The 13471-nt window shown below is 34.8% G+C and overlaps 1 protein-coding gene across 1 annotated transcript; it reads left to right on the top strand.

The window, feature by feature from the left end:
* Positions 1-3640: 3640 nt before the first annotated feature.
* On the top strand, positions 3641-4084 carry LOC116470896 (large ribosomal subunit protein uL29-like). The gene has a single exon (XM_032755864.2). The coding sequence runs from the start codon at positions 3689-3691 to the stop codon at positions 4055-4057; it is 369 nt and encodes a 122-aa protein (XP_032611755.1). The 5' UTR covers positions 3641-3688; the 3' UTR covers positions 4058-4084.
* Positions 4085-13471: the final 9387 nt, after the last annotated feature.

Genomic DNA, 13471 nt, shown 5'->3' with positions numbered 1-13471 from the left:
TCTGGAAGGATAATGTCAGTTATCCTAAATGAAAAGAATGGTAGTCGGGAAAGGGAACACAGTAAGACTTTTTCATTGTATAGCCTTTAGTATCTCTTGCAATATTAACCACCTGAATTTATTACCTATTCAAAAACAGTAAAATGTAAATATAGCAAATAAATTAAAAACTGCTGTTAATTTTACTCACTTCTAAACAGCATACATATACTGCACTTCACTATAATATGTTCCCGCACTAAATTTAGAAGTAATCCAAATGGCAAGTTGGAAGAGCGATCAAAAGAGGACTTGTATTTTTATTCAAACCAGCCTAAGACATTTCCCAACATTTTTGTTTGTTTTGCTCTCCCTTTAGCCACAGATTAAAATACCGGCAGTCCTCACTTTGCATTGTTCCACTATGCATAATTTCAGTTACTAGAGTTTAGTTTTATAGCAGCAATACTCTAATAACACAGGTCAAACTTCAGCTACCACAGTATATTTACTGAGAATTAATTGCATAAAAGACCGATTTGCTGCAAGCTCTTTGGCCCACAAATCACCATACAACCACCAGATGCAGGTCATGATCAGGTACTAATCATGTCACTTCTTTCAAGGTCTGCCTGAGATTGGAGATTGGTCATCATGCATCTGTTACGAGGTTTATCCCCAGATCATAAAGTGCGTAGTTGTCTCCTTGTTTCCCAGTAATAAAGCCAGGTAACATTTATAAAAATGGATAATCCAAAGAGGGAGCTGGTCAAAAGAAGTAAGTGCAGCAAATAAATGAAAAGCCATCACGCAGGAAGTCTAATTGAATAGTATTAGAACTTATTCACCTAAATGAGCAGTTATGACAAAAAGGATGAAAGATATACCAGAGAGGTTATGCCAGCAAAAAACTTCAGATTATCAAACTCTTGGAGCTATTTTACAACACTCAAAACACAAAAAAATAACATTTTGGAAACAGCTTCAGATTTAGAAAGGAGTATGACAATTTTCCAAGGTGTAAAAAAGATGTTGGCTCCATGTGCTAAGTTACATTATAAGAAGAAAAGCAGAAAAGCACTGCTTAAACTAGTCTTATTATTTTTTCAAAGAAATGAAACACTAATTTTTAATGTTTCCACTGTTTTAATTACAGTGTACTAAATAAATATTAGTTTTACTAGTTTTTATTTTCCTTTATATTTATTCCCAAAACTAAGACAGTGTTTAGTGTTTTGACAAAAAATTTAAACGCTACACAAAAATCATGATTTTCTTCCATTATTACTAGGCTCACTTTGCATGGTTTCAACTTGCGAAGCCAAGCTGAAAGTAGTCATGCTTCTTTTCCACCAGATAATATGAACTTTCTGCTTCATCTTAAAGAATGTGTGATTTTTGAACCTAACTATTATCATTAATGGAATATAATAATGTCAAATCTGTAATTATTAGATCTATTTTCAAAAGTAACATCAAAAATGTTACAAATGTCAGCATTACCTGAATTCAGTTTCTTCTTTTCAGTATTTTATTGTCACATATGAAATATATACACAACTGGATTCATATGGTCAAATGAAAAAAATAGTTATCGTGACTTGAGGATAGTAACACAAAATAATTGATGGTATTTTATTTTTTCTTCTGTGCATGAGTTCAGGAGAGTTAATTCCATCACTGAAACAGAAAAAGATTTTGATAGACTTGTTTCCAACATTTTCTTTACAGATACATACAAAATGTGTTTGAGGAATAACTTGACTATTTTAGGGTGAACTACTGTATATTATTACTGGCTACTCTGCATTTTTACATACTTAGACACGACACATTGTATTAGTAATCTTGAAAGAGCAAAGGACATAGGTTGTTTGGATAACAAGAGGGGTAATTATAAAGAAGGAAACATGAGCAAGATAGAAATAAACAGAAACTGTAACTGGAAAATTCAATGTCACCAACGAGTTTTAATGACATAAAACTTCTAACTGACAGCATGCTACTTCCAGTCATTGCTAATTGCACACAGAGTACATCCAAAAGAGGAGGCAGTTAGAAAGAAGTAAGGTGCTGTGTGAACCTGGGGAGGAAACTCGGGGGTGGAAACCTCTGAAGATGTAGTGACTGAGTAAGTAAGAAGAGGACATGAGTTCATTTTGTAACATAGGGAAACTGATCAAGCATAGGTGAAATATCATTGCAATAAATGAAGATTTGTGGGAAGAGTTAGCGAAAATATGGAGAAAAGTTGTAACTGTCAAAAGGAAAAATGAATTTTTTTCACAAAGTGCATCTAATTTAGTCAGAAACCTGATAATCATGCTTAACAATTTTCTTTCCCTCGACTTCCATGTCCAAATAGTTGCCAAGGTCTGGAGATTTTTACTTTCTAAATATCTCTAGATTGTATCTCTACTCTGCATCTTTTCCACTAACACAACTGCCATGACTGCTCTCCCAGACACCCCGACCGCTGGCATAGTCTCCTAAGTTTTCTTCCCGCATTTGCTCTGCCTCAGTCTGCTCTCCAGACCCACTCTCTGCTCTTCTCCACCTCTCCGCATGCTTCAAGATGCTGAACTACAAGAACATATTAACGGGCCCCCCTGCTCTGTGGAGCCCTGTGGTCCCATCAAGGTATGTCTTCTCTCAGCTGTTTGTGTTCAGTGTCGCTGCACGTTTACAGCATCCCTCCACAGAAGCGGTATCTTCTGTAAGGCAGCTCCCCTCTACTTAGCCCCTTTGTCTCCAGGTTCCAGAAAAACCCCAGTAATTCTTCCTGCATCAGGCCTGGGGAAAAATTATCCAACTCTTGGTCTCCTCTCCTCCCCATCTTTTGTAAATAGCTGCTTTATTATACTCTCTTCAAATAATTCCACTTGACTGTGCCATGTGTTTCCCGTCAGGATCTGGACGAATGGTCTTATCCCTGCTCTTTCTCCAACGGCGTCTCTTAATAGTCCTCATCCTAATCCACACTGCTTACAGTCTCAACGGCAATCCACTGAACTACTTACAGTTCCCCGAGTGTGCCCTTATTACATTCCAGTTGTCTTCCTTGCTATTCACAGGCCCTAATATCCACCCCATAATTCAGAAATTTCATCTTCCCAGCTTTGATATCCTCTACTTACCATCTTCTAGTTTGTGTTTGGGTAGTCATTTTAGCTCCTAGAGCATTGTATCTATTCATACCACAACACTTATCGCTCCGTGATTGCCTTTTATTTGTCTGTCTATCCTACCAGCTCTGAATCACCGTCTTTAGTTTCTAGTCCCCAGGGCCTAATAAACTCCCTGGCACATGACAGCTGTTCAATAAGCAAATCAAACTATAAAGCTGTGTGTGTAATCTAGCTAAAGTAGTTCAGAGCTATTTTGTAATATATTGAGGCACAGTATATTATAAACAAGCTTACCTATTTATCCCAACCATTTTCTTCTTCCAATACAGGTCTTATTGAGAATACAGCTACCATAGCCAAAATACTGCACCAAGTGTATAGACTGATGCAACTACCTCCATCAGCCATTTATCCTTCCAAAAATAAAACCTTTAAGCTTACTTCTCAATTCTCCTTTACTGAGCATTTTATTTCTTCAGTGGTATCAAAGAAAATACAGTACATTAAAAAGTAAGGATGGCTACTTCCTCTTTCCCTCGGAGCGGGCGGCGGCGGTGGCGGCGTCCGCAGCCTGTGCAGCAATGGCCAAGATCAAGGCTCGAGATCTTCGCGGGAAGAAGGAGGAGCTGCTGAAACAGCTGGACGACCTGAAGGTGGAGCTGTCCCAGCTGCGCGTCGTCAAAGTGACAGGCGGTGCGGCCTCCAAGCTTTCTAACATCCGAGTCGTCCGGAAATCCACTGCCCGTGTTCTCACAGTTATTAACCAGACTCAGAAAGAAAACCTCAGGAAATTCTACAAGGGCAAGAAGTACAAGCCCTTGGACCTGCGGCCTAAGAAGACACGCGCCATGCGCCGCCGGCTCAACAAGCATGAGGAGAACCTGAAGACCAAGAAGCAGCAGCGGAAGGAGCGGCTGTACCCGCTGCGGAAGTACGCGGTCAAGGCCTGAGGTGCGCATTGTCAATAAAGCACAGCTGGCTGACACACACACACACACACACACACACACACACACACACACACACACACACACAAAAGTAAGGATGACCAGGAAAACTGGATTGAGAAAGATTTCAGAAGGAGGTTTATTCAGGGAAAACATTATGAATGTTTCATAGTATTATTACTCTCAGAACCTTTGCAGTGAGAGTAACATTTACCATTTCTTTACATTATTTTATTAAAATTATTTGTTTCTTTTCTTTTATGGCTACCTCTTCCTCTCCTCTCCCCCATTTCAGCCATATTCTTCACTCAGTTGTTTAGAAGACACCATGGTATTCCAACTAGATTTCCTTACCCTTTTCAGGACTGAAGAACTTACTTCTCAGCTTCTGGGAATGCTGACAGTTGATGGCTCACAGGCGAATCCTTCCTTCCAAGTTTCACCCTCAGCTGAAGAGAGCTGCCGGTATGACATCTTACCTCCCTCCTGGGGCAGTCCACAGCCAATGACTAGTCAGTGCTGAGGGCTGGAAGGGGAAAGCATACAGAGAACGTGAGGAAAGAAAGCCCCCTTGCTGCTATTTGGAAAAAACATACAGGGGTATTTCAGCTCCAGAGGGCCTTGTGGAACCAGTTTTTGCTGTGACTTCATCACAGCCCAACCCTTCCCTAAGCTTGATCTACCTTCATTTCCCTTCAGTGGTTGACACAAGGAGCCCTCTGCCACTCGCCCATTCACTCCTTGAATGCCAATCTCTATCTCAGAACCTGCTTTCCAGGGAGTCTGACTGTGAGAGTCTTCAACAAGGACCCCGTGTTAAAAAAAAAAAAAAGAATTCTTCCGTGCTTCCTTCTATAATAGTTTAATCACATACACAAACGTATGTAGGCATATACATGAATAAAAGTGTTAAAAATATATAAGATTTTGGTTTTTGTTAATGCAATATTATAAATTTCTTAGTTTTACCATTCAATAGCACATAGCGTAAATTCCTTCAACACAACTTGTACCATTTTATAACTTTAGTTTATTCTTTGAGTAGCTACATAATACTCCATGATGTTGACATATCATAATGTAGTCATTCATGTTTTGCTGGGCATTCATCTTGATTACTGTTTTGTTTTGTTTTCGTTTTGGCCCCCATGAACAATGCTGGCTGGAGTAAATATCATTGTATATATGCCCCTATGGACTGGTGGTTTCATTTCTGTAGGTTTCCAAAAATAATAATAGGTTCAAAAATATGTATATTTTATTTTCATAGGTATTGCCAGATTTATTTCTAAAATTCTATAATATTCACATTTGTACCATTAATAAGACTAACTTATGAAATAATTCTATATAAGTCATTTTGATATATTTCTTTCTTGTCCTATACATAGACAAGTGACTTAATACAAACTTTCTTTTTTGAGGTGAAAGTCTAGAGAGGTCCCCAAAATCGATCCAGCAATGATTTTTTTGGATATAACCCCAAAAGCACAGGCAACAAAAGCAAAACTAGACAAATGGGACTACATCAGGCTAAAAATCTTCTTCACAGCTAAGAAAATAATCAACAGAGTCAACAGGGAACCCATAGAATGGGAGAAAGTATTTGTAAACCATACATGTAAGAGGTTAATATTCAAAGTATATAAGGAACTCAAAAAACACAATTGCAAGAAAATAAATAACCCAATTTTTTAAGTGAACAAAGAACCTAAATAGACGTTTCTCAAAAGAAAATAAATAATCCAACTTTTAAATGGACAAAGAACTTAAACAGACATTTCTCAAAACAAGACATGCAAATGGCTAACAGATATATGAAAAAATGTTCAACATCACTACTTATCAGAGAAATACAAAGTAAAACTGCAATGTGGTATCACCTCACATTGTTAGAATAGCTATAATCAAAAGGACAAAAAATAACCAGTGTTGGTGAGGGTGTGGAAAAAAGAGAACCTTTGTCCACTGTTGGTGGGAATGTAAAATGGTGCAGCATATCAAGAAACAGTATGGATGTTCCTCAAAAAAAAATTAAAATAGAACTATCATGTGATCTAGCAATCTCACTTCTGGTTATATATATATAAAAAAATCAAGTCAGTATGTTGACGAGATATCTGCACTCCCATGTTAATTGCAGCATTATTGACAATAGCCAAGTTATGGAATTAATGTAAATGTCCATCAACAGGTAAATGGATTTTTAAAATGTGGTATATATACACAATGGACTATTATTCAGCCTTTAAAAAATAAGGAAATTTTGTGATTTGTGAACCTGAAGTACACTATGTTAAATGAAATAAGCTAGGCACAGAAAGACAAATACTGCATGATCTCATATGTATGTGGAATCTGAAAAAATCAAACTCATAGAAACAGAGAACAGAATGGTAGTTGCCAGGGGTTGAGGATATGTTGGTCAAAGAACACAAAATATCAGTTAGAAAGAATAGGTTGAAGAGATGTACTGTACACATGGTGAATATATTTAATAACAATGTATTTGCATACTTAAAAATTGCTAAAAGAATTGATTTCAGTGTCACCACAAAAAAATAAGCACGTGAGATAATGGATATGTTAATTAGCTTGATATAACCATTCCACAATGTATTCATATTTCAAAACATCATGTTGTATACGATAAATATATATAATTATTTGTCAAATAAATAAACAAATAAATACATAAATTGTATCATTACAAAAAAATGTTTTAAGTGCTACTTGATCACCAAAACAAAAAACACAAAATGAAAAACCACTCATTTTAGAAACTCACAGACTGGTAGAAGTGATGATAACATCAAAATGGAAAACTCTTTTTTAAAATCAAAAGTACTACAATTAATTGTAAGGCAAGTCTGACTTTTTTTAAGTTAATATTTAAATGGAGCTAGAAGTTATGACTGCTATACTTAACTTTATCTGAAACAATTTCTTTTGTTATTCAGACTCTCCTGGAAGCAATAAAAAGTATCCAACCTCTTTTCCCCCAGAATTGATATTATGATGCCACTAAATATGTTCAAAAATTAGGGATAGCCAGTAAGAATTATAACTAGCAATTTCCTGAATCCAGGGAATAAATATTGGTTTAAAAAACAGAAAACAATGATGTTCAATTCGGAAAACTACATACAACATTCCATATTCAGATTTTAAATGTAGTCACATGCAAGAATAGCTAGATACTACCATCCCTGATTTCACCAACAAACCATTATGGACATTTTTAATACATGATACAAATCTAACATTCTTAAGTGTGTTTCTGCTGACATACAATAAAATATATATATATCACAAAGTTCAGCTATTTTGTCATTGGAAAATGTGTTGTGATTTGCAAAGAAAACAGTTTTCCTGTTTTAGCAAAATTAGAAGTTAATGAACTGAGTATTCCACTGTAGCATTAACGTAAATAAATACAAATCTACAACAAAGAGAGTTAATCAAATTGAGTTGAACAATGCATTATCCCAAGTACATTTTGCACAAAACTACAGGCTGAGGAGTAATTATTTTTATGCACAGGCACTTGGCATTTTCAACTTGAAAAACATTTTTTCCAAGTAAAGTTGATTCCATTTACAAGCGCAACCAGTTGGTTGCTAATGTTAGGACACCATCTTGTGGATAAGGTATCTAATTTGGAAACGTATTGAAATCATTTACACAGTAAAATGCAAAAAAATGTTCTTGGTATCACAGAAATTAATCAACAGCTTTACCTTTATTAGCATGTCTACAAAAGGTATGGCTAACAAAAGAACACTGAATAATTTTTATCAAAAGAGACTTTTCTCATTGTACATCTGCTATGGACCAAATGTTGTATTCCAAAGTCAGTGTATTAGAAAGGCATTTTAATGAAATCTTTATTCTACAGAGAATTAATGAAATCTATGTTAGTAAAGATAAACTTTCATTTACTGCTATCACATAATGCTGAACATGCTTAAGATATAGATTGTTTGCCAATACATTGTTCTTGAGTTTTATATGTCAATATTAGATATATATATTAAATATATATATTAAATATATATATAGGAGGCATATAAGAATCTCAAATATCAAACTGGTTTTCTCCTTAAAAAATATTAATAACCACTCCAGCCTGGGTAACAGAGTGAGACCCCATCTCAAAAATATATATGTATATTAATATCTCCATTAACCTGCCTGTTTACTTAAATAAGAAAAGTAATACTTACAGGAATGCTGATACAGTTTGGCTTTATATAACACAATAAGTTAGCAGAAACACAACACATGCCTAAGAAAGCTGAGCGCTAGTCTTTCCTCTGCGACTGATTAGCCACCTGTCTTGGACAAATCAATTCACTTCCCATGCCTTAGTTATCACAGCTGTGACAAGAAATAGTGGATGCTTATCTAGGGAATTTTTGAAGACATAAGATAATACATATAAAATTTCTGCATCTACCACAATATAGGAAATAAGAAGAAAAACAGATCTGATTTTATTCCAGATCCTTGTTCCAATCCCTGTCCTCAAAAACAGCTATGGTTTCTTTAGGTCTTTAAAAAAAATTCTGTGAACACCCGCTGTATCTTCCAACACATTTTTCTTTTATTAAGCTGTTATGTGCAGTAAATCGTCTTGACTAACACAGCACTCATGTGATTTGGGGAAGGTAATTACATTTAGTTAATGGAGGAGGGATTAAAAATTCAGGTTTTCATTAAACGGGTATGGGTGTGAATTCTGACTTTCTCACTTATCAGTTGTATGACTTTTGGTAAGTTATTAAGCTTCTCTTGCCTTAGTTTTCTCATTTGCCTCACAGAGTTCTAAAAAGCACTAAATTAAGGTGTGTAAGGCATTTATCACAGTGACTGGTCTATGGCAAGTGGGATATGGTGAACAAGAAAGATTATTATTACAATTATTGTAAATGGATATTATTTAATTTGACATCCTCCTAAATCTCAAAATAAATCAGAGTATGAAATACTCATCATTCATAATATCTGTAAAAGAAGTAATACTGTTCTTCATTGATGCCCACAAAATATCCACTTAGAAAAGACTTAAAAGGTATTTTTATAGAGTCTGAATTGATTTCCTCTAAATGGCTAAAGCTCTAAAACAACTTGTAACTTCCCATCTGCACCATAGTACACAGACCACAATACATCAGCTCTTTGAGAGATTTGAATCTTCACAGCTCATTAATCCATAATGAAAATAATTTATGAGCATCTTTGACTTATAAAGGCAACTTGCCTTCCTCATCATGCATTCGTGGCTCCTCCAGTAAATGTGGTGAGTCAAGGTTCAGCAGTATTCAAACAGCTTAACCATCAAAGTGACCAAAGGTCTTTTTGAAGGAGCTAAAGAAATAAAAGAGATATTCCCTATTTTCTCTTCTGACTGTATGATAGTTCAAAAAGTAAAAATACAAACTATTTTGGAAACGTGAGATTGTGTTGTTTTTCAGCTACATGTGATTTTTTTGCCCTCGATATCTTGTTAATTAAAACAGAAGCATTTTACAAATACATAAATAATGTCTCAGAAAATAAATCTGCATTCCCCTCCTCCCTCTCATTTTTTTTTCTAATTCAATTTCTAAACTTTAAGAATCAGCTCAATTCTCAGCATATCCCTCTATCCTTCCTGATCCATTACAAGTCCTAATGAGCATCCTAGGCCATATTATACTTCATTTTATTCCATGTCAATAACTTGGAGCAAATAAAGACACCTCAAGCAGGCTAAAAACCTAGGATTTCATCAAATTTATAGCTTTTAAATATGAAATTAGCATTTACCTTGGAGAGAGGCAATCTTATTTTTTCTGTTCATAAAAGTATACACGTTTTTATTCTGTTTAGACTGAAGAATTTATCGCATGCCTATTGTTTGAACTCAGATTGTCTTTCATTTCACATTTTTCTCTTCAGTCATAACTGGATCACATTACTCACATTAAAAAAGACATAACATACAAGAAAATAGTTCCAAGTTCCTTTTCAAAATATGTGTGTACTTTTTTCCTGGCTTTCACAACAGCAAGGCATTTCCAACCTGTCTGTGGTTTTGTTCTTGCTAGAATTTTTTAACGCAATATCCTAAATAAGCAATTTTGGGGGAGGCATATTAAAATGCTTAAACTTTTCATGAAAGAAAATACTCTTTTCTGGTAAACTGTATTCCTCCATTTATTATTTATTTTCTGAAATCCAGCTACCAGTATTGCTGATTTTAGAGTATCAGCAGCTGACTGGCTCTGAGTTGGTAAGCACGGTCTACAATTGTCCTCTGTGCCTGTGTGTGTGTATCACTTGTTTAGGTAGGTGATGTTGGAGAGTGGTTTTTATTTTGAAATTTTTAATTGTAGAGGCTGACCATGTCATTAGGAAATATGTGTAACCAGTCACACAATACTTATTGATTAGCTGCTTGGGCATCCAGCCCCTTAATCTAACTCTTCACAGACTGTCACCTCCTGCTATACTTTGTAAATTAATGCAGGTCAGGGACTTCAAGAATCTCAAAATAACAGGTGGCTGATATTATGTGGTAACTATTTTGAGATCACTGCTGTCTGCTACTTATCCTCAGGTACTGATACAATCCTCTAGGGACAATTGTTTGAAAAATCCATTATATTTTCTGTTATGTCCCTATCCCTACTCTTTACAAATTATAATTTGAACAATATTAGCACAATTTTGAGCTGTAATAGGCACTTAACATGATTTTTCTTGAAACTATTATTTGCATACCAATCCTAGATTTCTTTCTTCCTATGATAACACCTCTATATTATACCCTCTGTGAAAAAGAGTTGTGTATTTCAGTAAGCTATATTTTGCGGTACTTCCTAATATATACCTTTCCATTTCAAATATTAGCATTTTTGATACTTGGTTATATTAATATTTTTTAAATAGACTTTTATATATTCACACTGTCTACTGAATAACTTTTTAATTGTGATCAATAGTGCATTCTCTCATGCGCTGATTCATTGGAAGCAAAGATTTGAGAGAAAATGTTCTGCATATTACAGTACTGCTTTCAATTGAATATAGATTGATCCAGCACATTTATATTAGGAGTTTTTTATTGAAAGTAATAGAGCTGAGCCCAGATTAAAAGTGCTCCATTGCTTTCAAAAAAGTCCAGTCATAAAACACATTAGACTTAACATCTGTGGCCACTTTCACCTTCTGGCTTCCTATGACAATATGTGCACTGTCTTTTAATCCCTGCCAATTCAATATTATTACTTGTTTTGATGGTATGTTTCTTTCTTAAACAGTAACATTGTAACATTTTAAACATATGCAGTTTTTAACAAATAAATTTCTAACACCTGCCTTAAACAGTTCTCAACTTTTCAACCTGATCACCCATGAATTTATTTGTTCTTTGTTTTTTCTTAAAAGATGAGTGGCTAACATATCAGGACAAGATAATATTTAAAGATAATTTCAGTTAAAATAGTCAATAAATCTGTGACTCTTTAGTATCTTGTTTGTCTGTACTTTCTTCTGTTGTGATGGGCATCTTGTTATACACATGAAAGTGCTTAACTTAATAAATTTGGCTGTTTATCTTAATTCAGCTCAACTGTGATGCCAATTAGGTAAAAATGATTCATTTTAACATCATGTAAATGAGGCATTTTTGCAGAGACAATTTTTCTCCATTCATCAAGTACATATCCCCTGTCAACTACTTTGTAGGTTCTAATGTGTCTTTCCCGTCATAATGGAAAATTAGTATCAGGTAGGGTGAATATTTTAGCATAATCTATCATGCCTGGCTAATTTTTGTATTTTTGTAGAGACGGGGGTGTCACCATTTTGGCCAGGCTGGTCTTGAACTCCTGACCTCAGGTGATCCCCCTGCCTTGGCCTTCCAAAGTGCTGGGATTACAGCTGTGAACCACCGCGCCCAGCCAGGAATATTTTTTAAAGGCAGTTTAGAATTGCTGTTTTTCGCCTCTAATGATAGTTCTGCAATATCGTCTTAGCTCTTGGACTATCATGTGTCAGTGAGATGGCAGAATTGTCAGGTTATAAGAATCTAGATAAAAAAGTAAATAACAACAATGCCGTTTTCAATTTATTTTATTTTAATTAATATTTACAAGAATAATTATCTGGTGCCTTGGACCAGAACTCAGTTTCCTGTGCAATACAGGAAAAATTGTCTCTGCAAAAATGCCTCATTTACATGATGTTAAAATGAATCATTTTTACCTAATTGGCATCACAGTTGAGCTGAATTAAGATAAACAGCCAAATTTATTAAGTTAAGCACTTTCATGTGTATAACAAGATGCCCATCACAACAGAAGTACAGACAAACAATATACTAAAGAGTCACAGATTTATTGACTATTTTAACTGAAAATTATCTTTAAATATTATCTTGTCCTGATATGTTAGCCACTCATCTTTAAAGAAAAAACAAAGAACAAATAAATTCATGGGTGACCAGGTTGAAAAGTTGAGAACTGTTTAAGGCAGGTGTTAGAAATTTATTTTTTAAAAACTGCATATGTTTAAAATGTTACAATGTTACCGTTTAAGAAAGAGAATATTTGAAAATATGTATTAAACATGTAAGTGAACAATAAGAAACACAAAATCTTATTAATTAAATAATTTATGCATACAAAAAATATTAAACCACAATAGGCATAGATTGCAGCTTCAATTAAAATTACTCTGTTCATTTTTTAGGCTACAATAGACATTACCAGCATTAGTTATAATTAATTTTAACCAGGTCTAAATTTAGAGGCATAGGAAATCTTGAAAATGTGTGTGAGATATTAAGATTTTAAAAATCTGATAGCAATTTTGTTAACTATAGATAAATATGATATTACATCTTGTTATTCTTCTCAATTTTAACAGAAATAAAGTAAATGTGTTGTTCCCTTGGTGAGAAGGTTTTGGATCTGATTATGTTATGCAGAGAACTCAAGTCTGACCAAACTTTAAATGAAAATCCTCCAAGAAGCAGCCACATAAAAAACAAAGTAACGTTAGAGTTGCCAGTATTTTCATAAATTTGGAGGAGTTAGGCTCAATGCATACTCAGAATAGCATAGTCCAGAAAAGGAAATGATGACTTAGACCTATAGACAGATGAGGAGGCTGAGTTTGCTCAACAAACATTGCTTTTGCTTAACCAATATCCATTCCAACTTACTTTGTATGTAGCACTATCATTTGCTTGGAGGACTATTGTTCACCAGTATTGGCTCTGTCAGTGTTCCACATCCAAGAGGTTCACTCCAGGGAAGAATTCACATTGGAAGGAGAAGGAATAGCAGGAGCTACACTTTTGCATGAGTAATTGTATTGTCATTATCAAATTACCAATTTATTCAAAATAATAAGTCCACCAAGAAC

This window comes from Hylobates moloch, unplaced genomic scaffold (assembly GCF_009828535.3).
Source record: "Hylobates moloch isolate HMO894 unplaced genomic scaffold, HMol_V3 SCAFFOLD_6, whole genome shotgun sequence".
Taxonomy (NCBI): Eukaryota; Metazoa; Chordata; class Mammalia; order Primates; family Hylobatidae; genus Hylobates; species Hylobates moloch.
The sequence above is the reverse complement of the archived record's forward strand: the minus strand, read 5'-3'. Positions and strand labels throughout refer to the sequence as shown.

What these genes read in the sequence shown, in the direction of transcription:
- LOC116470896 (XM_032755864.2), top strand. Translation starts at nt 3,689, where the DNA reads ATGGCCAAGATCAAGGCTCGAGATCTTCGCGGGAAGAAGGAGGAGCTG.